The 26,805-nt window shown below is 39.2% G+C and overlaps 1 protein-coding gene across 5 annotated transcripts in view; it reads right to left on the minus strand.

Annotated features, from left to right (window-relative positions):
• Nucleotides 1–3,724: 3,724 nt before the first annotated feature.
• The window catches only part of CCDC50 (coiled-coil domain containing 50), an 87,939-nt gene continuing 64,858 nt past the window's right edge, over nucleotides 3,725–26,805 (minus strand). For 2 of the 5 annotated variants that reach the window (XM_019958107.2, XM_019958109.2), the window contains 6 exons: nucleotides 25,382–25,497; nucleotides 19,878–19,922; nucleotides 19,688–19,792; nucleotides 17,001–17,080; nucleotides 12,715–12,821; nucleotides 3,725–10,221 (listed from right to left, as the gene is read on the minus strand). In XM_019958107.2, coding sequence (XP_019813666.2) covers nucleotides 10,202–10,221; nucleotides 12,715–12,821; nucleotides 17,001–17,080; nucleotides 19,688–19,792; nucleotides 19,878–19,922; nucleotides 25,382–25,497 — 473 coding nt within the window. In that variant the 3' untranslated portion in view covers nucleotides 3,725–10,201. The remainder of the gene's footprint in view (nucleotides 10,222–12,714; nucleotides 12,822–17,000; nucleotides 17,081–19,687; nucleotides 19,793–19,877; nucleotides 19,923–25,381; nucleotides 25,498–26,805) is intronic. The other 3 variants (XR_011566725.1, XR_011566720.1, XR_011566723.1) reach the window with 3 other exon arrangements.

A 26,805-nucleotide genomic window follows, 5' to 3' on the forward strand; every position in this document is an offset into this window, starting at 1 on the left:
AAATTTGACTATTAGTTAAAATGTTCTATAAAGGGAAATTTATCATAATCAACAATTCATTTATTCACCAATAAGGTATAGATCTTAATTTTTTTTTAATTGGCAGAATAAATCCTTGATTATCCCTCTTATTCACCAGTTTTCAAAATAACAAACTGACCCACAGCATCTGAGGAGCCTGGCAGGCTACAGTCCATGGGGTTGCAAAAGAGTAGGACGTGACTTAGCAGCTGAACAAAAACCCACCACAGCATCTGCCACAGGTGATCAGTGTGGGTCATCTTAAGCAGATAAAATCATTTTAAATCATTGGTTTAAATATATTTGATATGTTTCTATCCATTTCAGTTATTATCCTTGTTGATGCACAAATTATCCTCTTTGGCTGGCTGGGGATATACTGACACAATCTTAATTTCTTTGACAGCTTCCTAAGCTAGGACAAACCAGTTCAGTTCAGTTCAGTCGCTCAGTTGTGTCCGACTCTGCGACCCCATGAACCGCAGCACACCAGGCCTCCCTGTCCATCACCAACTCCCGGAGTTCACTCAAACTCACGTCCATCGAGTCGGTGATGCCATCCAGCCATCTCATCCTCTGTCGTCTCCTTCTCCTCCTGCCCCCAATCCCTCCCAGCATCAGAGTCTTTTGCAATGAGTCAACTCTTCGCATAAGGTGGCCAGAGTACTGGAGTTTCAGCTTTAGCATCAGTCCTTCCAAAAAACACCCAGGACTGATCTCCTTGCAGTCCAAGGGACTCTCAAGAGTCTTCTCCAACACCACAGTTCAAAAGCATCAATTCTTCAGTGCTCAGCTTTCTTCACAGTCCAACTCTCACATCCATACATGACTACTGGAAAAACCATAGCCTGACAAACCAAGACAGTGTATTAAAAAGCAGATATTATTTTACTGACAAAGGTCCATATAGTCAGAGCTATGGTTTTTCCAGTAGTTGTGTACTGTATGTTAGACCATAAAGAAGGCTGAGCACTGAAGAATCAGTGCTTTTGAGTTGTGGTGTTGGAGAACTCTTGAGAGTCCCTTCGACTGCAAGGAGATCAAACCAGTCAATCCTAAAGGAAATAAACTCTGAATATTCATTGGAGGGACTGATGCTGAAGCTGAAGCTCCAATACTTTGGCCACCTGATGTGAAGAACTGACTCATTGGAAAAGACCCTGATGCTGGGAAAGACTGAAGGCAGAAGAAGGCATCAGAGGATGAGATGATTAGATAGCATCACTGACTCAATGGACATGAATCTGAGCAAACTGTGGGAGATAGTGGAGGACAGGAGAGCCTGATGTGCTGTAGTCTATGGGGTTGCAGAGTCAGACACTAGTTAGTGACTGAACAACAGTTATTCTATTTTTTAATTTTGTAAGGAACCTCCATACTGAGATTTGCTATAAGAGTAGATCCCAAGCGTTCTCAAGACACACACACACACACACACACAGAGGTAACTATGAGAGGTGATGGTTATGCTAGTTTGATTGTGATAATCATTTCACAGTGTATACATACATCAGAACATCACACTGTACCTCTTAAACATATATTTGTCAAAAATAAGCAGTTTTTTTTTTAAAGGATACAAGGTCAGAAATGAGGCCTTTCAAATGAATGCCTAGGAAGTTTGTGGTTTTCCAGGCCCCCAGTAGTGCATGAGATTCTTCTTTCCGGAGCATCTTAAAGGAACCCTACACATCTTGACAGGATCCTAGAATGTTACAACTGCAGGAGTACTTACAGATTACCAACCTTCACTGCAACAAGTTTATCAGTAGAAAGATTAAGTGCCCCGAGGCCCTGAACCAAGTTCACAGCAAAGCCAGGACTGGGACCCAGGAGGTCTCCTTACTCCTGGTGATTTCTTTAGTCATGGCTTTGCTGCAGTGTTCGGTTCTTGTTTAAGAATGTGACTCAGATATAACAGGGAGGAAACACATGATCTTTCTGCCTCTTGATATGTGGGTGAGATTTTTTCAAATCCCTACCCTATGACATGGCGTAGCCCAAAGTCCTCTCAGAGATGTCTCCAAACTTCCAGTGTAGGAGGTGGCTATGGTTCTTCTCGATGCCTTTAAAGGAGGGGGGTGTCTCGTGTGCTTCCTCTCCACACCACATGGCCAGAACCTGACATTCAGATCCATGCATATGCACAAGACCTATCCAAGAATATTGGGTACCTCCTGCTGCAGATTACAGGAAGTTACCTTAATTACGTACTTAAAGTTTTGTCTTCTAGAGTGCACACTTTTATCCCTACCAAGCTTCATCCATTCTTTAGAAAATGAAGGCTGAATCAGCACACTGAATTTCTTCAACTTAAAAAATGGAGAGTAATGTCTGCACATCACTGGTGCTCCTTCGGTGTCTGGCACTGACACGGTGTTAAAACAGAGCGAAGAGCAATTTTGCTTAGGCAAAAATGAGTGTATTTGGGGAAAGGACTTGCAATTTGGGACAAGCAAGCTATGTTGAAACATAAGCAAGTCAGGAGAACAAAGTGAAGGGCTGTCTCAAACGAAAGTTTGAGGAGAATGAGATTTCAAAGTGGTGGTGTCTTCTCATTGGCTGAAGCATAGGGCAGCTTAGAGTTGCCAAGTGAGAGGAAATCTTCCTTCTTCCTGCTAAATTACACGAGCAGCAACGCGTGGGACGTGTGAGAGCCCTCCTCTCGTGGCTTCCCAACTCCAATTTTGGATTGGGTTTCCTTAGCACATTTTCACAGTAGTATAAATACATAATGCAGATCACTTAGACTCCTTGTAACATTTGCCAAAGAAGAAAGTGAAGTCTAGGGTCTGGTCCACGGAAACTAAATAGTTATCTCTCTTAAATCAGTTTAATAGTCATTGAAAATAGTGTCTTAGCTTTAAGGAACCAGCTGAATTTCTGCAGAATCACTTTCCACATCATGGCTGGTCTAGCAAACAAAATTAGATAAACACACCTCATAAAGCTAAAATGTTCAAAAAATGGTAGTTATTATCGATGCCTATTTTCAACATCCATGGAATACATGTGTGGTGCAGACTGTTTTTGGCCTCACGGGGTGTAATCACTCTGATTATTGTGTGAACATTCACTCATCTGTTTTTCTCTCAAATAAATCAACCAAGCTATCAACCACCACACACAAAACAAAGCCACTTCTCTAATGGATTTAGATTTGGGAACACTTGTTGAGTACACTGAGTTGAATACATTGAGTTAATGTACTAGGCATCAATATACGCTTCCCTGCTAGCTCAGCTGGTAAAGAATCTGCCAGCAATGCAGGAGGCCCCAGTTCAATTCCTGGGTCAGGAAGATCCCCTGGAGAAGGGGCAGCCTACCCGGTAAAGAATCTGCCTGCATTGTGGGAGACCTGGGTTTGATCCCAGGGTTGGGAAGATCCCCTGGAGGAGGGCATGGCAACACATTCCAGTATCCAGTATACTTGCCTGCAGAATCCCCATGGACAGAGGATTCTGGTAGGCTACAGCCCATGGGGTCACACAGAGTCGGACACAACTGAGTGACTAAGCACAGCACATAGGCATCAGTATAATGTTACACATGGTTACAGTAACCAGTGTAAGAGAAAAAGCTGCTGTCATTAAATGACATTTTAGGGTTAACCTTATAAAGAAAAAACAAAAACAAATGAATGTTCCCATAACTCCCCAAGTCCTTGAATGCAGTAAAGAAAACATGAGACAGAGACCATTGATGCAACAAATGAATGACTTTATTAAGAGAAAATGACAAGGTTGGTGTTTGCCTCCAACCATTCAGGAATACAAGCACACAGACTTATACAATACTTTGGTTTAAAAATTATTCATAATATCAATGTTAAACCTGACGTTAAAGGAATCAAATGGGATGCGAGGTGTAAAAAATGAAGCACTGAAACACAAGCTTGCATAGATGAATAGATGGAGATGTATAAGTGGCACTGAAGGGAGGCCTGAGTACCGGAGAGTCATCACCACCTCAGCCGCCCAAGACACAGGAACATCTCCAGCACCACGCTTCTCACTTTCTCCAAAGAGGTCATGAGCAGGAATGTGTGCTGTACGAAGGTGAATTGAAATAGTCTGTTTCCATAAGCCTCGTCCAGAAGGATGCACACATACCCGCCAGCACCCAATCAGTCACCTTTAAGGCATCCACAATGTCTCTCAGTTTCATTAATCTCTAGACAGGCGTGTGATTTGAGGTGGCCTCCTCTTTTTCTGAACTGAGGCCAGTAACTCTATTCCATTAAGGTTCTGTGAGAAAACTATGTCAAAGCTGCCTTTCCCCTAGGGCGTGGCTACAAACCTTAAGTGCTTGGGATAACACTCCACTTGTTTAAACATCCACATTCCAAATGTCAAAGGGCTTTTTACCAAAGCATCCAAAACCTTTTGGGCACTGTGCAGTTATTAATCTCTCTCTCTCAAGAGCGTACTTTTCCAAAATTTGAGACAAATGACAGCACACCTCAAATTTCCTGAGCAACTTGATTCATATGAAAAACTCCTGTACTTTATAATTCAGTACCTTTCAAGATACAACTGTGTTGGGATGGATTTTTCTTAAGGACAACCACATTTACAGAGAATTCTCACTTCGGAATATCATTTTTATACCCTATCATCTCGTAATACTTCATGAACAAATACTACCTTGCTTTCAAGAGGCAGGTGGAAAATACAGCTATTGCTGGGAAATGGCATTTGGCTTTCAGTTGATGGCAAACCTGAAGTTATAGCCTACAAGGATTCCAGCGGCTAATTCAATGAGAAATTTAAAAAATTCTAACATCAAAAACCTTCCCATTATATTTAACAGCTAGAAACTATTTTACCAATGATGGTCTGAAACTCAGGGCAACAAAAGCTTCTCCCAAGCATATGAGGTGTAACAGTATATCCTCTCAACTTTCTCTTTGCTGTCCTTAATCCTTGCTCTTCTGTGAAGGAAATGTCACTCAGACCCTGTCTTTCAGTTCTTCCACTCTTTCTATATGAACCTCAGCAATGAGTCACGGGGCACTAAGTTACACAATTAACTCTGTCCTTACCTGAAATGCTGAAATCAGCACAGTGCCGGCTCCTTAGGCTATGCACATTTACTCCAAAGTCAGAGAAACATTTTCTAGTTTGCAGAGAATACATAAAAACATTTAAGTCTATTAGGAACATAGTTCTAGGCAGTGTTCACAAATATTTAAGGGCAGAAAGAGTGATCTTTAGGACCAGACATTTCCACAAATCAACATGATTACTTAGATGACATTGTATTACTCTGTGGCATCAAATGCAAGCCTAAAAAACCACTCTGGTGTCTTCCCTGCCCTAGCAAAAGTTTTTCTGATTTTCTCTTGAAAGTAAATAGAAACACTTTTCACATCAACAAATCTCCCATTTGAGTAAATGTCTCTGTTTTGTTTGGTTTTTCTCCTTTTTTGTTAACGTATGTATGCATTTCAATACATAAGAGTGTTAGCAAAATTTTTACAGAATAACTGACTTCACTGTGTAACAGAACCTTTGGAAACATCGTTTACACAAACACCGTAGGAAATGAAGACAGTCAACTCTCAGCTATTCAGGAAGTGATCACCTGAAGAATATGCTCAGGAAATTCTCACTCTCCGACCACCAGCCTTCCTGATCATGCCACTGCTCATTCACAGACTGAGAGGCAATTGGAAATGAAATGACACGCCTATCAGTGTGCACGTCACTCATAGCTCGGTGGGAGGAAGTCCAAAACGTCTGATGACAAGGAGGTTTGGGGCTCACCTGTGAATTTGATACCTCAATGGAGAGTTGACAGTCACTCATCTATAGGAAATACAGTACACTGACCTTGGTCAGAATCAAACTAATTTAAGGCAATACTGCTCCTCACAGACGTTGCTGACCTAAGTGTAAGTCTCATAAGAGAAATGACTCTGTACAAGTGAGGGTTTCCTTCTTTACCCTTCTGTTCTTGACTTCTCTAGAAATAAATCTACCATTTCTAATGAGAGTTAAACAGCAGGAGCAACAGCAGCCTCAACTCTTCCCTTTGATAATCTTATGTACCACCAGGGATGAAAGAGACTCTTCCTGGAGAACCCTGGGTGACACTGCGCCCCGCACAGCACTATCAGGACAGTCTCTGGTGTGCTTCTCCCTGCCCAGCTGACCTACGACAGACGAGGGAGAAAAAAGATCCTATCACCAGGAAGACCAGCAGTTATGGCTTTAAGACACAGGCACCACCGGATAGAAGGAAAAATGGGATCACTTTATCTAATCACTTCTCTGACTCTGAGCTGTAAGCAGTAGACAAAGTATTATTACAAATGTTCTTTTTTTTTTTTCCTTTTTGCTCAAACAGCAGGTTTTGATTCTTGTATGTTTGGTTCCAAAAAACTGATGTTATCAGAATATGACACACTATGTAACAGTGAGATCTACCTGAAGGTTCCGTTTCTACATTAAAGTCCCCAACACAAACTAAAGGGAAACGAGGCTTTGAGAGCAAGTTCTGTTTTGTTCCCAGTTCTTCAGAAAGCTGCTGACATGGCAGTCTCGTGCCTTTAATAGGCTGAGGACATTACAATCACCACAGTTACTTTTCAAGAAAATAAACACTGAATAAATGAATAATCTCCCCCAACATGATTTTTATATAAAGGCAACACTCATTAAAAATCAAGGCCCTAAAATGTTAACCACTCATGTGGTAAACTAAATGCACCATATTATACCGGGGGTTTCTAAAGAGCAATTTGGCACAAGACAAAATTCAGAGAATATCTGACAGAATTAAAGAAAAATAATTATCAATTATTTAATAAAACTAATAAACATTAGTTTTATACTAAAAAGTCCCGACATTATGCGAAAGGTATGAACAAAGTCAGCAATGGATTTATTCATCATCCAGTTCTGCTGCAGGCCACGCAAAGAAAAAGGGAAAACAGGTCTGGTTGCTAATTTTCTCAAGTGAGTTCAGTGGAGCACAGGCCCAAGGTTTTGCTTTTTGGAATATGTTGATCTAGATCCAAGCAGCCACTGCTATTCTAGAAAGGTTTTTCTCTTGGGAGCATCTATCCCTATCTTTTCCACTTCAGATGTTTCCCTATGATCAAAACCCATGAAGTCTTTTCTGCAGTTCGTCTGCTGCTGGTTATTGTAAATTCACTTGATAAATATTAAGTCACTGTGTGCAAAGTCACCTTCTAAAAATCTCAATGTCATTTTAAAGCATGTGAAGCAATCGTCTAGTCGCCCAATAAAATTATGTCTAACAACAATTTGACAATACAGTCACATTTTTTCAACTCAGAACATTTAAACTGACCCTTTTCTAACCTTGCTTCCAGGTGATGACTTACAAAAAGTTAGGTTGGGGCGATGGGGTGTCCATGTCCAGCAGCCTCATGATAAGGTTCCACAACACACTGTGCTCATTCAGTAACGCTGATGTTAATGGGGTCTGGCCCCTGGGAGAACAGAGGTATGGAAACAGGAAGATTTTCCAAGGCCAGAACGATTACTTTACATCACAACATTAAAGCATAATACACTGTGGATCTAAAAATTAAACTGTGTGTGTTCCAGCAGTAGGAAAAGAAATAAAATAAATGCTTCCATATTTATATAAAAATGACAAGTGGAAAGCAGAGAACACAGTGAAGATGTTTGGCAGTTTCTTAAAATAAAGTGCTAGTTGCCTCTAAATGGGGCTTCTCAGGTGGCGCACTGGTCAAGAATCCACCTGCAATGCAGGAGACCCAGGTTCGATCCCTGGGTTGGAAAGATCCCCTGGAGTAAGAAATGGCAACCCACTTCAGTATTCTTGCCTGGAAAATTCCATGGACACACACAGTTGCTTCTACAGTCTCAAAATTAACAATAATGAACAATTAAACTATTTGAATGAGATTAAGAGGAATTCAACTGGTTGTTTGATGTGTCTTCTTATTCACAGGAAAAGAATTACTCTGATACTCCTTAAAAAGTGTTTGCTTTACAAAAAAAAATTAAATTAAAATATTTAAAAACTTTGATCTTTTAAAAACATTAAAAAAAATAACAAATTTTCAATACAGATGCTGAATTGTGTGTAACGAGGGAAATACTACCCTTGGTCACTTACTAACAGAGCTGAAACACTAACATCCTGGTTATGTGTAAAGTGACCTGATATTTTTTGAGTAAAATACACCCAGTTAGCATTTTACAGTAATAAATATGATTGCATGAAGTAGTACATGAGAGGATAAATGGAGAATTTGAAAAGAACTGATCATTGTATGAGATAGAAAAATAAACATTTATAAAATAAAAATACGGCAAATGATGTTGCCCATTTGCCTGATTTTCAAATAAAAATACATTGTTTTTCTTTTCTTTAAAGCTACCATAAAAAACTTTTAAAAACATGAAGCAAATCACAGGGCAGACAAAGAAAAATATAGCATTACTATGAATCAAAAGGTCTAACCTTTGATATTGAAAACATCTTCTGGAATTTGATTTAAGGTTAGGACCTCCATTTGGTCTCCTCTTGTCTATTTAACCACCCGCTCCAGTGTTCTTGCCTGGAGAATCCCAGGGACGGTGGAGCCTGATGGGCTGCCGTCTATGGGGTCACGCAGAGTCGGACACGACTGAAGCGACTTAGCAGCAGCAGCAGTCTACTTAACTGAAGATTTTTCTTCCTCAGTCATTTCATCCTGGACATGCAAAGTTCTGTTCTTTTTCCTTTCCCTATTTCTCCAAAATGACTATAACTTTAAGGATTTTATTTCTAGATTATTATTTTCTCAAAACTTAACTCTTAAGTATCCTTTACTTAAGTTCATACAATCCAAAAACTATGAAACTAAAGCTATTCCTCAAAATGAAAAACCCAAATCCTCTGAGAAGCTAGTCTAAAAAACTTCATGAATATTGCCCAACTAGAAAGACTATTTCAAAAGATAAGGCAAACAGAAGGCAGTTCCCTGCCAGAAAGGAATGGATTAACAACTTTTTTCTCAAGTATAAATATGCTGAATATACAGCATGACTGATATTTATGTTAACTAACTGGTATAGAAAAGGAAGCATTTCCATGAGGCTAGAAGATTAACAAAATTCCAGATTTCCTGAAGAGAGGTTTAAGGTCTGGCACAAAGGAATCCAGCGCCCATGTGTCACTAACGTATGTGCAGGATCGAATACTTGGATGAAGAACTTTATCAACTTCAAGTCCAATTAATCTGCTTATTGACAGATACACAAAATTTTTTTGAGAGGTTGCCAACCAATGCTGCTATGTTTTATATGCAAGAGGAAAAATTCAATCTTACAGCCAGAGAAAATGACAGCATCATTACTTACATAAACATCTTTCCAATTCTAATTCCCTTGGCTTTATATGTAAATGTAAAATAAGAGAAGGGATACAAAATTTTTCATCTTTAATTGATCTTGCAGACTTGAGTTAAAACTTCTTAGAATTAAATTTTTGCCAATAAATACTAAAAAATGGTTCAATGCGCAGAGGCTTCAGCATTCTTGCTAATGAGGAGGCAATGGCAGAGACAGTGTTAGTTAATGACATCTAGGCCAATTTTCCCAGGAGGATACGTAAAGATACATAAAACCTCTACAGTCTTTATAGTCAGTTACATATTCAACTGTTCCTTTTTATTTTCTTTTTAAATACTTTATGGTTGTGATTTTTTTCTTTCCCTGAATAGCAAAAAAAAAAAAAAAAGCAAAAGTCTCTTATCTTTTAATATATCATACACTAATGCACCAAAAAAGCTATTTCTTATATTCTTTTATTCTGCATTGCATCCAAACATTGTTTTACTTTGATCATTACCTCCACAAAATCCTAATTGCTAAGTAAAGCCTATTCATTAAATATCAATACCATACCTAATGAAAATGGCATTTTATAGAGCTCTTAGATACTATACCCCTGGAAGCATATGCTCCATAGAGACGGCCACTATTCAGAAGCTAGATTTTCTTGTACTGCCCAAGTGATCAGGAATAACCAAAATATTTTAAATGAATGAAAATTATTCATGGTCCAAAAAACACTTGAGGATAAATCTCAGGAATACAAAATAGAGGAAGAAAAAAATAAGCGTGGAATGTGTTCTGTATTATCCAGTAATTTTGCTACAGTGAGTCCGTTTTCAAGGTAGATTCCTAGGTTTTTACGGTTTATAATGGAAACCTGAGGAGAGAAGGAAAAAGGAAGAAAAACGATTAAGGAAAAAATCTCTGAGACACTGTTTTTCTCCCTGTTCAAATAAAACAATGTTATCTATATTTCTATGCATTTCAAATGGTTCACGTGTTTTGTTTGTTCTTGGTTGTAAGCACACAAATTGGCTCTCCGTATCTGTGGGTTCTCCATCCAGCATGGATTGAAAATATTCAGAAAAAAAAATCCCAGAAAGTTCAAGTTTTGAATTTGACATATGTTTGAAGTATTTACAGAGCATTTACATTGTATTATACATTATTAATATAAGTAATCTAGAGATGATTTAAAGTTTAGGGGAGGGTGTATGTAGGTCATATATAAATACTACGACATTTTATGTAAGGGGCTTAAGAATCCGGGGATTTTGAAATCCTCGGGAATTCTGGAACCAATCTGCTGCAGAAAGGTACCTAGGGAAACTGTACTTATATTCATAATCAATGTGTTGGTTTAGTATTATGTATAAAATGTATGGCAAGGACAGGAATGCACCTCCTAAAAGAAATGCTTGTATATATTTGAGAAAGAAATAAACAAGGGATGCTGAAAAGGTTACCAACTGATGAAAATCGTAGTGTATGGGTTGTTTTGCTAATCTTTTTTTGTCTTATTCTCAACATTGGATAAATGGCAGAATGATAGGGGAGCAGGAGAAGGAGAGCTTTTTATTATTTTTATTTTTAATTGGAGGATAATAAGGAGAGATTAAAAAAAAATACAATGCCTGGAAAAACGTGTCCTCAAAATTCTAATTTAATGGGTCTGGAGCGGCACCTGTGCATTGGTATCTTGTATATCATTGCAGACGCGAAACTTTAAGTAAGCTTGGAAAGGTAATCGTTAGATTTGGGAAAAGATAATGAAAACATCGCCTAAGAAATCTTCAAAAAACATAAAAAATAAAAAACATCAACAAATAAGACCTAATATTTGTGAAGTCTATGGCAATCTGCTTTCATGTATTTTACTTATATAATCCTGGCAATGCTGACACCACTAAAATCACCTATATTTTTAGAAGAGCAAATTAATGAGAAACTACATTTTCATTATCTGATTTTATGACTGTCATAAAATTACACATTAAGTCAATGCCCATCGTTGCTAAAGGAGACAGACCTGATTATTCCTTTCATTTTAAAGATCTGGTCCAACTTAGATCTCATGTTCTTTCCTCATTTTCTTTGCCCCATTTTTCTTATGTGTGATGTGTATCTGTGTACTTTAATCTAATTAAGAGAGAGTCATGGGCAGATGGGAAACAATAGCCAGGACAGTAAAAGTCCAATAGATCTAAATGGGGGACATAGCTACCCATTAAGAATCTGATAAAAGCTATGAACTCTCCCTGGAGAATATGCAAATAAATACTGTTGACCCCTGAACAATGCAGAGGGGGTTAGAGGCACTGACCCTTTGCATAGCTGAAAACCCATGTACAATTTACAGAGGCCCTCTGTGTATTTGTTTGTTGGCTCAACCAACATGGATGGTGTAGTACACTATAGAAGAATTTCTTCACAGGAAGAAAAAAAAAAAATCCATGTATAAAGTGGACACTTGAGCAGTTCAAAACTGTGTTGTTCAAAGCTCAACTAAAGTGCACACAGAAAACCTTCCATTCAATTTAAGGTGTCTGCTTTCTGTTTTTAAATCATTTTTTGTTTTTTAATAAATGAAGAATAAAAGTTATGACCAACCTAGATAGCACATTAAAAAGCAGAGACATTACTTTGCCAACAAAGGTCCGTCTAGTCAAAGCTATGGTTTTTCCAGTGGTCATGTATGGATGTGAGAGTTGGACTATAAAGAAAGCTGGGTGCAGAAGAATTGGCGCTTTTGAACTGTGGTGTTGGAGAAGACTCTTGAGAGTCCCTTGGACTCCAAAGAGATCCAACCAGTCCATCCTAAAGGAGATCAGTCCTGGGTGCTCATTGGTAGGACTGCTGTTGAAGCTGAAACTCCAATACTTTGGTCACCTAATGCGGAGAGCCAACTCATTTGAAAAGACCCTGATGCTGGGAAAGATTGAGGGCAGGAGGAGAAGGAGACAACAGAGGATGAGATGGCTGGATGGCATCACCGACTCAATGGACATGGGTTTGGGTGAACTCCGGGAGTTGCTGATGGACAGGGAGGCCTGGCGTGCTGCGGTTCACGGGGTCGCAAAGAGTCAGACATGACTGAGCGACTGAACTGAACTGAACATAATGATCTTCTCCAGTGGATCTTCCCAACCCAGTAATAGAACCATGGTCTCCCATATTACAGGCAGATTCTTCACCAACAGAACTATCAGGGAAGCCCTCTAATAAATGAAGAGTAATATAATGATTTGCTCAGAAGAAGACTAACTTATTTTTATACTCTAGTGATCTATAATATAGCACCTGGCTTTTCCACTATAGCATGGCAATTATTAAAAAAGATCTTACAGCTGACCATATACATTTGTCTTACCTTTATGAGAAGACTCTGACTTTGAGTAGTGACGTGTGGAATTATGCTGGTTTCCAGAAGAAGTGAAATCCAAACCCTCAGCATCTGTCATGGGAGGTGGTGGTGGCCTAAGAAAAGTCAAGATTTAAAGAGATACTCTACATAGTGATGACTACGATTCCAGCCCTCACTGGATCACTTAGAAAACACAGTTTCAGTGGAGAAGCAAAGCCAGAATATTTCAGAATCCTCATGGTAGTTCCTAGCCAGTTGTATAACCTTGGGTAAGTTATTTAACTTGTTTCTTTGTTTTGATGCATATAATTCAATAAAAACAAGTATCTTCTGAGGCACTGGGTGGGCTTCCCAGGTGGCTCAGACAATAAAGTATCTGCCTGCAATGCGGTAGACCTGGGTTCAATCCCTGGGTCAGGAAGATCCCCTGGAGAAGGAAATGGAAATCCACTCCAGTATTCTTGCCTGGAAAATCTCATGGTCAGAGGAGCCTGGCGGGCTACAGTCCATGAGATGGCAAAGAGTCGGACACGACTGAGCTACTAATACATTCATATTCATTCACTGTGCTAAGCGATAGATAAACATTAATGAGATATGATCACTGCCATTAATGAGAAATACATTTTGTTTTCGCAGGCTTCATCAAGCAAAAGAGAAAGAAAGGAAAAGACAGATGGGGGAAGAAAGTAATTAAGGGAGAGAAGGCAGCAGCTAAGAAGGGAGGGAGATGGGACATTGGTCAACACAGGAAATTTAGAGCAAAGTTCGTTAAACCACTAGGTGGCAGAGTAGAGCTTAGAGAAGGAAAGGACAGTTTTAACACATGTGCAACTTCCTGTCAAAACAAGTCAACTGTAAAAAAATATATAGGAAATTTTTAACACTCCAAACTTTTATTATTTTAATTATATAACTGATTTTCTCAGACACTTGGCATTGATAAGGCTGTAAAACAAAATCTCTCATTTTTTTGGTGTTTCCCAAAGGTGTGCTCAGATTGTGTGTTAAGAGCATGGAATCCTTTGTTTATAAATATTAGAAATTAAATAAGTGTTTTTCTTTCATTATTCACAGACATTTAGAACATTTGCCTTTAAAAAGTAACATAAGTCTTGGCAGGTAAAGTTGAGACAAAGCAATCTGACTCCAGAATTAAGAATGTTAACTAAAGAAGTAACTTACACTCAAGAAAACACGATTTGTAATCAGGGTGGCAGGATCTATATTTTACTCTTTTTATTACCCTCATTAGATGACCAAATACTGGAGAAACACAAGCTAACTGGTACTATCAGAAAAACTCATCACCAAGGAAAGGGATGCTGAAGTGTTGAACAAAGTTTAGGATGTCAACAAATCCATGAGGATAAACAAATCAATCTAGGATGCCCTCAGTTATCTGGTGTGTTGTTTTATTAATTTTTTGCTTATGTGGAGAACAAATCTTGGGTTAATGCTTCCAGGGGTCCTACCAAATTATTTGTTGCACTGGAGACAGTTATTTCAGTTAGGGGTATTTAAATCCAAAGTTGGAAAAATCTTGCTAACTAATTGTTTTATAGTTTCTGATGAATTAGGATTACCTGTTTCCAACTGTTCTTATGAAATGATTTATATCTTTAAGCTAGTGATAAAACCAAATATACTTCAGAATTCACTCAAAATTCATTTCTTCAAGAAGCCTTCCCAGACACCCAGACTAGGTTAAATGTCTCCTTATGCTCTTCTAACAACCTGCATTTTTCATCCTTAGCATTTAACACAATCATAGTAGTTAGTTGTATAATTGTCTGTTTAGATTATAAATTTCATAAGAGCAAGAAAATTTTTGTTGACTGCCACTTACTCTGGGTCTGGGCAGTTACTATGGAGCTCAATAAATACTGGACAAATGAATAAGTGGAGAAAAATATATTTCATATTCATAAGAACACTGTGGGAACCAAATGATATTTATAAAATTCTTAAGTTTTTCTAAGGGAAAATACAAAATCAAAATACCAGGTAGCATTATTAACATAAAATCTTAAACTGTTAAAACAGTTTAGAACTTAGGTTAAACTTTTTCCAATTACAAAGAATTGGAATTAATTCAGATTGCCAACTAGTTTTCTGTTTTTCAGAGTAGAAATCTTTAATGGACAATGAAAATGACTTTTAACCACGACTGTTACAAGCTCTACATGAGAATCTGTTTCCCCTGTACCACTATTAGTACTACAGTGAAGTAAACACCTTGAACTAGCACCAAGTTTCTCAATCCTGGAAACCATCTCTTTCTGTACAAATGGTTAACTCATCTTCCACCATGATTAAATGTGAAAGAGGAAACCACAGAATCTAACGTTAACAAAGCATACGTTCTAACATTAACTGTACAACTTATCTATAATAAGATCATAAGCTATAAGTTTTAACTATAAAAACACAGGTTTCATAAAATTCTTATTCATTTTGTTTTGCCATATATATAGTCTTTCTGCAAAGAAAGATATTTTTTTCTTTTAGTATTTTATTTTTTGATTAAAAAAGTAAAATTTTTATTTTAATCGTTAAAGACAAATATTCCTCTTAAGTCAAAAAATGACTTCAGTTTTACTAGTCATAGGCCACTTTTCACTGATTTACAATGGCCAGTTTTAACACAGGATCATTTGATTATTTGTTCTTTCAATATATTAAATATTTTTAAGAGAACCCATTACATTTCAGAAAGTTGTTTTCAATTTAAATCCTTTAAATAGACGTTTCAGACTGTTCTATCATATGCTGTCAAAAATACTGGTGTTCTAAAAAGTCCAAGGACTTCAAAGGCTGCAAAATAACTCTAAAGATGATTTTAATTCCCTTTATTTAAAAAAAAAAGGCATAATAAGCAACACCTACCTATTTACCTACTGAAAACAGATTAGTTCTTATTTTACTTGGATGTCGTACAGGGATATAAATAAAGCTGAACTAAATCTAAAATTTGCTTTAAAAGACATTTGGCGTGTGTGTAACTAAAAGCTATAAGAAGCAGCAAGTGTACACAATTAGAGAAGGCAATGGCACCCCACTCCAGTACTCTTGCCTGGAAAATCCCATGGATGGAGGAGCCTGGTGGGCTGCAGTCCATAGGGTCGCTAGGAGTCGGACACGACTGAGCAACTTCACTTTGACTTTTCACTTTCATGCATTGGAGAAGGAAATGGCAACCCACTCCAGTGTTCTTGCCTGGAGAATCCCAGGGACGGGGGAGCCTGGTGGGCTGCCATCTCTGGGGTCGCACAGAGTTGGACACGACTGAAGCGACTTAGCAGCAGCAGCAGCAAACAAAGTACACTACTGTGCCCTAAAAGTCTTACAATTATCTTCTGAAAGCCCGTGGGTTTAAAAATAGAGTATGGCTTTTCAAGAACACTAAATATACTCTATTTAAGGAAATAAGTCTAGTAGTTTAAGCGTGAGCAATAAGTGACAACAAGAGTGTATATTTTTCAATGTCATAAAACTTATGCTTTATAATTAGTAAATATATTATTAATAATCAGGACCAAAATACTGTATAAAGTTTCAATAATTTAGAGTTTTCAAATGTTAGATTTAGTGTTACTTTTGTCTTTTTGTATTTAACATTCGCTCTTCCTCTTCCCATCAGTTTTCCCTTGAAAAGCAACAGAAAGCAATAAAGAAAAAATAAAGGTTGCTTCCCAAAGACTTAAATGTTGACAATTTGCAGTGGAAAAGTAGCAGTTCCTCCATAACCATGACCCCAGACTGCCTGAGAGAAGTTAGAAAGTATACATATGCTGTAGCCACAGCTACCTGTTGTTGTGGGATGAAGAACAGTCTGCAATGCCTGAAATGAGCATTTGCCTAGGACACTGAGACTCACACGGAAATGAATTTAGACATGTGTAAATGTCATGCACACACCCGTGTGATCATGGAACTCAGTGAACATTTAAAACCTGAGATTTTACTTACGAAAATGGTTAATCTCATCCCTTCTTAGCTGAGGGCAGTCAATTCAGTGACTCCAGAGATAAGAACTGGTCCTGACAAAAAAGTGCATCTCTCCTTACCTCAGCTTCTGTAAAATTCCCCATTTTCCTGACTTGACTTGTTCAACACAATTTAAAACAGAAAACAAAGCTTAAAAATAATCCTGCAAGACTTGATACCACCTCACAACTGCAGATTTCTGGATCTCCTCTCCAATGAACAAACACTCTTTTCAGGCAGCCAATATCTCTTGCTCACCCCAAGGTCAAGATCCACACTCCCCTTTTCAGGTGTCATCTTACCGTGCTGGTCTGTCATTCTTAGAACGGTGAGGCTCATCACTCTCTTTTGACTTTGAGTGGGCTGATTTAGCTGTTTTGGGCTAAGGGGGAAAGAAAACACACACACACACACACAGAAAACAGCAAACAGAGAAAGATTAGATTTATAGATTATCTAAATAATGTCAAACTCTCCTTTCATAATTTTAGGTTACTTACACCTAGCTTAGCAACATAAAATATTTTTAAACAGTCACTTAGAGACCAGAAAATTGTAGTTATGAAAGAGTGTTGCAGGTTATCAGTACAACCAGATGAGTGGACTAAACCCTCACAAACAGGCTCTACCACAGAGATGCGCTTGGTCACCCATTAGTAACAAGGCAGCTGCATGGCAGCTGACAAGAACTGTAACTGAGCATGAATCTCAAGCCTTCCCCTCCCCCATATCCTCTGCTTCAGCTCTTTTATGAAGTACTTAGATAAAAGTATACGGTGCTCACTTCCTAAGTGGTTTTACAGATGTGAAAACCCCCACCAAATGGAAGACGTGAACTACCTGATGACCACAAGCACATAGTCTCCAGATCTCTTAAGAATGCTTTCCTGAAACCCACCGGGGAGTTCGGCCCTTTTGAGTACTAGCTGTCCCTGACTGCATGTATGGAGCCTTACAATACACGCTACACTTTCCTTTACCACAACCCGGAATATCAGTAGATTTGCTTTACTGTGCAAGAGCAAGCAGATCCAAGTTTGGTTCAGTAACAGAACTGGAGGACTCCCAGAGTCTATGGAATCCAGCTTCATGCTATTAAACTTGTTTCTTAATATCTGACTTAGGGATGATAACTTTCAAGCCCAGAAATAAGGCATATTCATGCCAACTTTTCTAGAAACAACTCCAGCCCCACTGACAGAATCTAAAAATATCAGAAGTCCTGATGCTTGCTAGAAATGTGACCTTCTTCCTCTTCCCTTCCTGATGTGTAATCTTTAAAAATACCTACTTCCAGCATAGCTGAGTTAACAAAGAACTTGAGGAACTCTTGGGCAATTACTTGCAGCTTAATTTAAGTAACAAGAGCATTTGGGAAGCCTTCTATGAAAATGATATATGTCTGTTTGGAGAAATCCTGAATTACGAACAGGGTAAACAGATAACGTGGAAATAATATTTTCATTTGCTTTTGGATTCACAACTGAGCAATAGGCAACAGTAGAGAAATACTATTACAATACTTTCTCTTCATTTTTCTCAAAACATATGCTGAGACTGTGACAGGACCAGCGGCCCAAGGAAGGATTTTGTTGGAGAGGGAGGGAAGCGGGGAGAAGAACGGAGCGCAACCTCAACCATATCATGGATACACACCTGGTTGCATCCTTCCAGCCCAGTACAGACTGCCTCCCTAAAAGCCTTTACAGTATAAATCATCACTCCAGCTCCTTTTGTTTTTCCATTATGCATTTTTCAGCCAGCTTGACCTCACATTTGTTAGCTGTCTATAGTCTGTCTTCTTCCCAACATTATACATTATTCTGAGGAAAATCTATCTTTGTGTCTCCCAGTAAGGCCAGAATCGTGCTTTGCACACAGAAACTAATGAGTAAGATCTGTTCACCTAAACTTGCAGTCACCACATACAATAATTAGACTATGTCAGAATGAACAGCAGTCACTATTTTGCCTCTACTATTTATGATTAACGAGAAGAAGTAACAATTGAAGCTCATAGTAGATAGTTTCATAAGCAATGATGGCTGGTGATAAGAATGGCTGTCCATCTGCCATGGATCAAGTGATGCCAAAGGCAAGAGAGAAAGCTGGCATAGGATCAAGAAGGAAGGACAATATAAGTTCAAAGAAGAGGGAAAGGCCCCTGCGGAAATTTAAGAGCATGTGGAAAACACTGTATTTTCCTAGAAGGCAAGCAGAGTAAAAAACTATGTCTGCTTGTGGCCATAGGCACCTACCTCTCAGTAGGTCTTAAAATGAAGGAAATGAGTTTTTCAGCCTCATAAGTAACTTCTTTACATAGTTACCTTCAAGAATTCAATATGATTTTTCATGGTGAAACAACTTTTTTTTTAAATTTTATTTAATTTTTAAACTTTACATAATTGTATTAGTTTTGCCAAATATCAAAATGAATCCACCACAGGTATACATGTGCTCCCCATCCTGAACCCTCCTCCCTCCTCCCTCCCCATACCATCCCTCTGGGTCGTCCCAGTGCACTAGCCCCAAGCGTCCAGTATTGTGCATCGAACGTGGACTGGCATCTCATTTCATACATGATATTTTACATGTTTCAATGCCATTCTCCCAAATCTTCCCACCCTCTCCCTCTCCCACAGAGTCCATAAGACTGTTCTATACATCACTGTCTCTTTTGCTGTCTCGTTCACTGGGTTATTGTTACCATCTTTCTAAATTCCATATATATGCGTTAGTATACTGTATTGGTGTTTTTCCTTCTGGCTTACTTCACTCTGTATAATAGGCTCCAGTTTCATCCACCTCATTAGAACTGATTCAAATGTATTCTTTTTAATTGCTGAGTAATACTCCATTGTGTGTAAGTCAGATTCACACGAGAGACAGATAATTTATATGCCCTAAATATATCTTTGAGCTTACCTTGGAAAAGGACTCCCCATCATAGTTTTACCTGTATTTCTCTTTAAAAACAAACAGACTCTACCTTCCACTCAGGGTCATGCTTTCTTTTGTCCAAAGATGATTTCTCCCGCTCCCTGGCTTTCTTGTAAGCTTTCTTTTCTTCAGCCATTAGAAGTCTAGCAATTTCCTAAACAAAAATTGCAAAGCTGTAAGTAGAAAATTACTGGGATATTTCCAAAGGATAATAGCTAAACAAATTAACATGCACGCACCTCATCCTGAGCAACCTGAGCTGCTCTCATGTCCACCTGGGTAGCCTATGGTACAGAAAATACAAAAAAAGTATAATTTAACTGGAATCTAGTTGGCCATTGGAAAGAAAAAAAGCTTACATTAAAAAACAAAAAAAAAAGAACCCTGGTATTTGAAACTAATTGTGATCAACATCCCTGAAGACGACAATCAGTTTGTATACTTTGATTAGCCAGTTCAGTTCAGTCACAGAGCCTGTTGCACAGAAGGATTTCCTCATTTTCATAGCTGAACAGTATTCCATTATACACATATATATATATATATATATATATATATATATATATATAGTCAACTATAAGCTGAAACATGCCAAGATTGTTGCAGACGACTGAACAAATAGGGCATGCACCATCTGCCCCTGTAAAGACTAAACCCTGCACTGTGGCAGCTGCTGACCTTCAACACAACCTGAGGGAGCTCAGGGTACAGTAAGGCACTCTGTGCTCCAGACAATCTGGTGGGACAGGTCTTTCAGGTCAGTTCCTCTGCATATCTGAGGATACTGATATTGCTCCTGGCACTAATTAGCCAGAACAGGGTCTATTTTTACCATATTATACACTGCATAATAAAGAGGAGAGTGAAAAAGTTGGATTAGAGCTCAACATTCAGAAAACAAACCATGGCATCCAGTCCCACCACTTCATGACAAATAGATGGAGAAACAGTACAAACAGTGGCAGACTTAATTTTTTTGGGCTCCAAAATCACTACAGATGGTAAATGCGGCCATGAAATTAAAAGACGCTTACTCGTTGGAAGAAAAGTTATGACCAACCGCAGTTCAATTCAGTTCAGTTGCTCAGTCGTGTCTGACTCTTTGTGACCCCATGAATCGCAGCACGCCAGGCCTCCCTGTCCATCATCATCTCCTGGAGTTCACTTAAACTCATGTCCATCAAGTCGGTGATGCCATCCAGCCATCTCATCCTCTGTCCTCCCCTTCTCCTCTTGCCCCCAATCCTTCCAAGTATCAGGGTCTTTTCCAATGAGTCAACTCTTCGCATGAGGTGGCCAAAGTATTGGAGTTTCAGCTTTAGCAACAGTCCTTCCAAAGAACACCCAGGGCTGATCTCCTTCAGAATAGACTGGCTGGATCTCCTTGCAGTCCAAGGGACTCTCAAGAGTCTTCTCCAACACCACACTTCAAAAGCATCAATTCTTCGGCGCTCAGCTTTCTTCACAGTCCAACTCTCACATCCATACATGACTACTGGAAAAACCATAGCCTTGACTAGACGGACCTTTGTTGGCAAAGTAATGTCTCTGCTTTTCAATATGCTGTCTAGGTTGATCATAACTTTTCTTCCAAGGAGTAAGCGTCTTTTAATTTCATGGCTGCAGTCGCCATCTGTAGTGATTTTGGAGACCAAAATGATAAAGTCTGACACTGTTTCCACTGTTTCCCCATCTATTTGCCATGAAGTGATGGGACCAGATGCGATGATCTTCGTTTTCTGAATGTTGAGCTTTAAGCCAACTTTTTCACTCTCCTCTTTCACTTTCATCAAGAGGCTTTTTACAGTTCCTCTTCACTTTCTGCCATAAGGGTGGTGTCATCTGCATACCTAAGGTTATTGATATTTCTCCCGGCAATCTTGATTCCAGCTTGTGCTTCTTCCAGCCAACCGTTTCTCATGATGTACTCTGCATATAAGTTAAATAAACAGGGGGACAATATACAGCCTTGACATACTCCTTTTCCTATTTGGAACCAGTCTGTTGTTCTATGTCCAGTTCTAACTGTTGTGGCCTGACCTGCATAGGTTTCTCAAGAGGCAAGTCAGGTGGTCTAGTATTCCCATCTCTTTCACAGTTTTCCACAGTTTATTGTGATCCACACAGTCAAAGGCTTAGACATAGTCAATAAAGCAGAAATAGATGTTTTCCTAGAACTCTCTTTCCTTTTTTGATGATCCAGAGGATGTTGGCAATTTGCTCTCTGGTTCCTCTGCCTTTTCTAAAACCAGCTTGAACATCAGGAAGTTCACGGTTCACGTATTGCTGAAGCCTGGCTTGGAGAATTTTGAACATTACTAGTGTGTGAGATGAGTGCAACTGTGTGGTAGTTTGAGCATTCTTTGGCATTGCCTTTCTTTGGGATTGGAATGAAAACGGACCTTTTCCAGTCCTGTGGCCACTGCTGAGGTTTCCAAATTTGCTGGCATAATGAGTGTAGCACTTTCACAACATCATCTTTCAGGATTTGAAATAGGTCACCTGGAATTCCATCACCTCCACTAGCTTTGTTTGTAGTGATGCTTTCTAAGGCCCACTTGACTTCACATTCCAGGATGTCTGGCTCTAGGTGAGTGATCACACCACTGTGATTATCTTGGTCATGAAGATCTTTTTTGTACAGTTCTTCTTTGTATTCTTGCCATCTCCTCTTAATATCTTCTGCTTCTGTTAGGTCCATACCATTTCTGTCCTTTATTGAGCCCATCTTTGCATGAAATGTTCCCTTGGTATCTCTAATTACATGACCAAGCTAGACAGCATATTAAAAAACAGAGACATTACTTTGCCAACAAAGGTTCGTCTAGTCAAGGCTATGGTTTTTCCAGTAGTCATGTATGGATGTAAGAGTTGGTCTATAAAGAAAGCTGAGCGCCAAACAATTGATGCTTTTGAACTGTGATGTTGGAGAAGACTCTTGAGAGTCCCTTGGACTACAAGGAGTTCCAACAAGTCCACCCGAAAGGAAATCAGTCTGAATACTCGTTGGAAGGACTGATGTTGAAGCTGAAACTCCAAAACTTTGGCCACCTGATGCGAAGAGCTGACTCATTTGAAAAGACCCTGATGATTAATTATATTCTTTGCAGCCAAAGAAGGAGAAGCTCTATACATTCAGCAAAAACAAGACCAGGAGCTGAATGTGGCTCAGATCATGAACTCCTTATTGCCAAATTCTGAATTAAATTGAAGAAAGTGGGGAAAACCACTAGGCCATTCAGCTATGACCTAAATCAAGTCCCTTATGATTATACAGTGGAAGTGAGAAATAGATTTAAGGGACTAGATCTGATAGATGCTGCGGCTAAGTTGCTTCAGTCGTGTCCGACTCTGTGCGACCCCATAGAGGGCAGCCCACCAGGCTCCACCATCCCTGAAATTCTCCAGGCATAAACACTAGCGTGGGTTGCCATTTCTTTTTCCAATGCATGAAAGTGAAAAGTGAAAGTGAAGTCGCTTAGTCGTATCCGACTCTTAGCAACCCCATGGACTGCAGCCTACCACGTTCATCTGTCCATGGGATTTTCCAGGCAAGAGTACTAGAGTGGGTTGCCACTGCCATCTCTGAAAGATTTGACAGAGTGCCTGATACACTATGGACGGAGGTTCGTGACACTGTACAGGAGACAGGGATCAAGACCATCCCCAAGAAAAAGAAATGCAAAAAAGCAAAATGGCTGTCTGAGAAGGCCTTACAAATAGCTGTGAAAAGAAGGGAAGTGAAAAGCAAAGGAGAAAAGGAAAGATATACCCATTTGAATGCAGAGTTCCAAAGAATAGCAAGGAAAGATAAGAAAGCATTCCTCAGTGATCAGTGTAAAGTTATAGAGGAAAACAATAGAATGGGAAAGACTAGAGATCTCTTCAAGAAAATTAGAGATGCCAAGGGAACACTTCATGCAAAGATGGGCCCAATAAAGGACAGAAATGGTAGGGAACTAAAAGAAGAAGATATTAAGAAGAGGTGGCAAGAATACAAAGAAGAACTGTACAAAAACAGATCATCATGACCCAGTTAATCACGACGGGGTGATCACTCACCTAGAGCCAGACATCCTGGAATGTGAAGTCAAGTGGGCCTTAGAAAGCATCACTACAAACAAAGTTAGTGGAGGTGATGGAATTCCAGGTGAGCTATTTCAAACCCTGAAAGATGATGCTGTGAAAGTGCTACACTCATTATGCCAGCAAATTTGGAAACCTCAGCAGTGGCCACAGGACTGGAAAAGGTCTGTTTTCATTCCAATCCCAAAGAAAGGCAATGCCAAAGAATGCTCAAACTACCACACAATTGCACTCATCTCACACACTAGTAAAGTAATGTTCAAAATTCTCTAAGCCAGGCTTTAGCAATATGTGAACCGTGAACTTCCAGATGTTCAAGCTGGTTTTAGAAAAGGCAGAGGAACCAGAGAGCAAATTGCCAACATCCTCTGGATCATCAAAAAAGGAAGAGAGTTCTAGGAAAACATCTATTTCTGCTTTATTGACTATGTCTTAAGCCTTTGACTGTGTGGATCACAATAAACTGTGGAAAACTGTGAAAGAGATGGGAATACTAGACCACCTGACTTGCCTCTTGAGAAACCTATGCAGGTCAGGCCACAACAGTTAGAACTGGACATAGAACAACAGACTGGTTCCAAATAGGAAAAGGAGTATGTCAAGGCTATATATTGTCACCCTGCTTATTTAACTAATATGCAGAGTACATCATGAGAAATTCTGGGCTGGAGGAAGCACAAGCTGGAATCAAAATGCTAGGAGAAATAGCAGTAACTTCAGATATGCAGATGACACCACCCTTATGGCAGAAAGTGAAGAGGAACTGTAAAAAGCCTCTTGATGAAAGTGAAAGAGGAGAATGAAAAAGTTGGCTTAAAGCTCAACTTTCAGAACACTAAGATCATGACATCCGGTCCCATCACTTCATGGGAAATAGATGGGGAAACAGTGGAAACAGTGTCAGACTTTATCATTTTGGTCTCCAAAATCACTGCAGATGGTAACTGCAGCCATGAAATTAAAAGATGCTTACTCATTGCAAGGAAAGTTATGACCAACCTAGACAGCATATTATAAAGCAGAGACATCCCTTTGCCAGCAAAGGTCCGTCTAGTCAAAGCTATGGTCTTTCCAGTAGTCATGTATGGATGTGAAATTTGGGTTATAAAGAAAGCTGAGCACTGAAGAACTGATGGTTTTGAACTGTGGTGTTGGAGAAGACTCTTGAGAGTTCCTTGGACTGCAAGGAGATCCAACCAGTCCATCCTAAAGGAAATCAGTCCTGAATATTCATTGGAAGGACTGATGTTGAAGCTGAAACTCCAATACTTTGGCCACCTGATTGAAGAACTGACTCATTTGAAACGACCCTGAGGACAACAGAGGACAAGATTGTTGGATGGCATCACCAACGCAATTGACATGAGTTTGAGTAAGCTCTGGGAATTGGTGATAGACAGGGAGGCCTGGCGTGCTGCAGTCTACGGGGTCACAAAAAGTCAGACACGACTGAGCAAATGGACTGAACTGAACTGACTGCTTACTCAATGAATTAAACTGGACACTTTATTCCTATTGTTTTGCTTTTTGCATCCATAAAAAAAGGTATCAGTTTCTCAACAGAAAGGACTAAAACACCTATTATGTAAATGCCAAGGTTGATTTAATTCACAAAAAAACCTGATTCACCTAAAATCTTGTGTTAAATTCTGCTCACCAAAATTTCTTCTTCTTGAAGTTTTCTGGCAATTTCAGCATCATACCATTCCTGATCTCTGTGGGTCACTCGTGATGGCGTAGAAACTGCTTCTTTCATCACTCTGGGCTTCATTCCTAGAAAAAAGTCAGTGCAATAAGGCTATTGAGTAATTTCATGAGAAGTTGCAACATTTAAGAAAAGGAAGTTTGTCTTCAGTATCTAACTGTGACAATACTGCATCGCTCTAAAATTCAGTGTAGGGTGTGATGGAAATGACTGTTTCCCCTAGGCATGGGAGAGGAGATACAGGTAATCCACACATTTAAACACAGTTACCCGCCCAAACCTGCCGGGTAAAAACTGCCTCTCGGTTTCTCCAACAGAAGTAAACCATACAAAGAACTGTAAGTGAAGGTTTTGTAAAACAGGAAGTGAAAAAAGATTAAGTCCCTGAAATAAAAAGAATTTAGAGAAAAGAAAGTTAGTTGGAATTCTGAAGAGACTAAGTTGTCAAGGCTGGAAGAGCTGAGAGGCTTTGCATTTTTCTGCCTCAGCCTTGCACACCTTACTTCAGAGGGAACAGAAACAGCATCGCCTGGGAGTTCTGTGGCAGTGCCTACTAACCAACCAGTGGCCGTGCCCTGGGTTTTGCTCTGATGGTCTCCAAATTCACTTGCTTTAGATCTCTCTCAGCGCTCTGATCAGTTTAATGTTCTTAAATTTTAAGGAGGATATAACTTAAGTGAAATGTCAGACAGCACATGACCTTGAGAGTTTTATTTGCTCTGAGGAGAAAGGAACATGGAGACTAGTAGGGATCTTTGACTTTTTACTTTGAAATGTTATGTGTGTTAGTCACTCGGTCATGTCCAACTCTTTGTGACCCCATGGACTGTAGCCCAACAGGCTCCTCTGTCTAGGAGATTCTCCAGTCAAGAGTACTGGTAAGTAGGTTGCCATTCCCTTCTCCAGGGTGTCTTCCCTGACCCAGAGATCAAATCCAAGTTTCCTACATGAAAGAATCATAAAGAATCATTGCAGGCAGATTCTTTACCATCTGAGCCACTAGGGCAGCATATATTCCTTTTATAACTCTTAGGTGGTGAATGCTAATGGTTATTCCAAAATTGTGTGTATTGCCCTCTTGTTATCCTTTATAAATTACAATTTTTCAACAATGTATTCAACAATATATTATTTTCAAAAATAATAAAAATGTTTTATGCAGTGAACAAGATTAACCATCTGGAACAGTGACTTTCAGTAACTGTGTCACTGAAGGGAGGAAAAGTAATTTACTCCTAGTTGTCTATTTCTTTATATTAGTGGTTCTCAATCATGTCTATACATCAGAATCACTTGGAATACTTTAAATACACGTGAACATTTTTAACCCAAACCCCTGAGATTCTAATACATGTAGTGTGGGTGAGATCTGGCTT

This window comes from Bos indicus, chromosome 1 (assembly GCF_029378745.1).
Source record: "Bos indicus isolate NIAB-ARS_2022 breed Sahiwal x Tharparkar chromosome 1, NIAB-ARS_B.indTharparkar_mat_pri_1.0, whole genome shotgun sequence".
Taxonomy (NCBI): Eukaryota; Metazoa; Chordata; class Mammalia; order Artiodactyla; family Bovidae; genus Bos; species Bos indicus.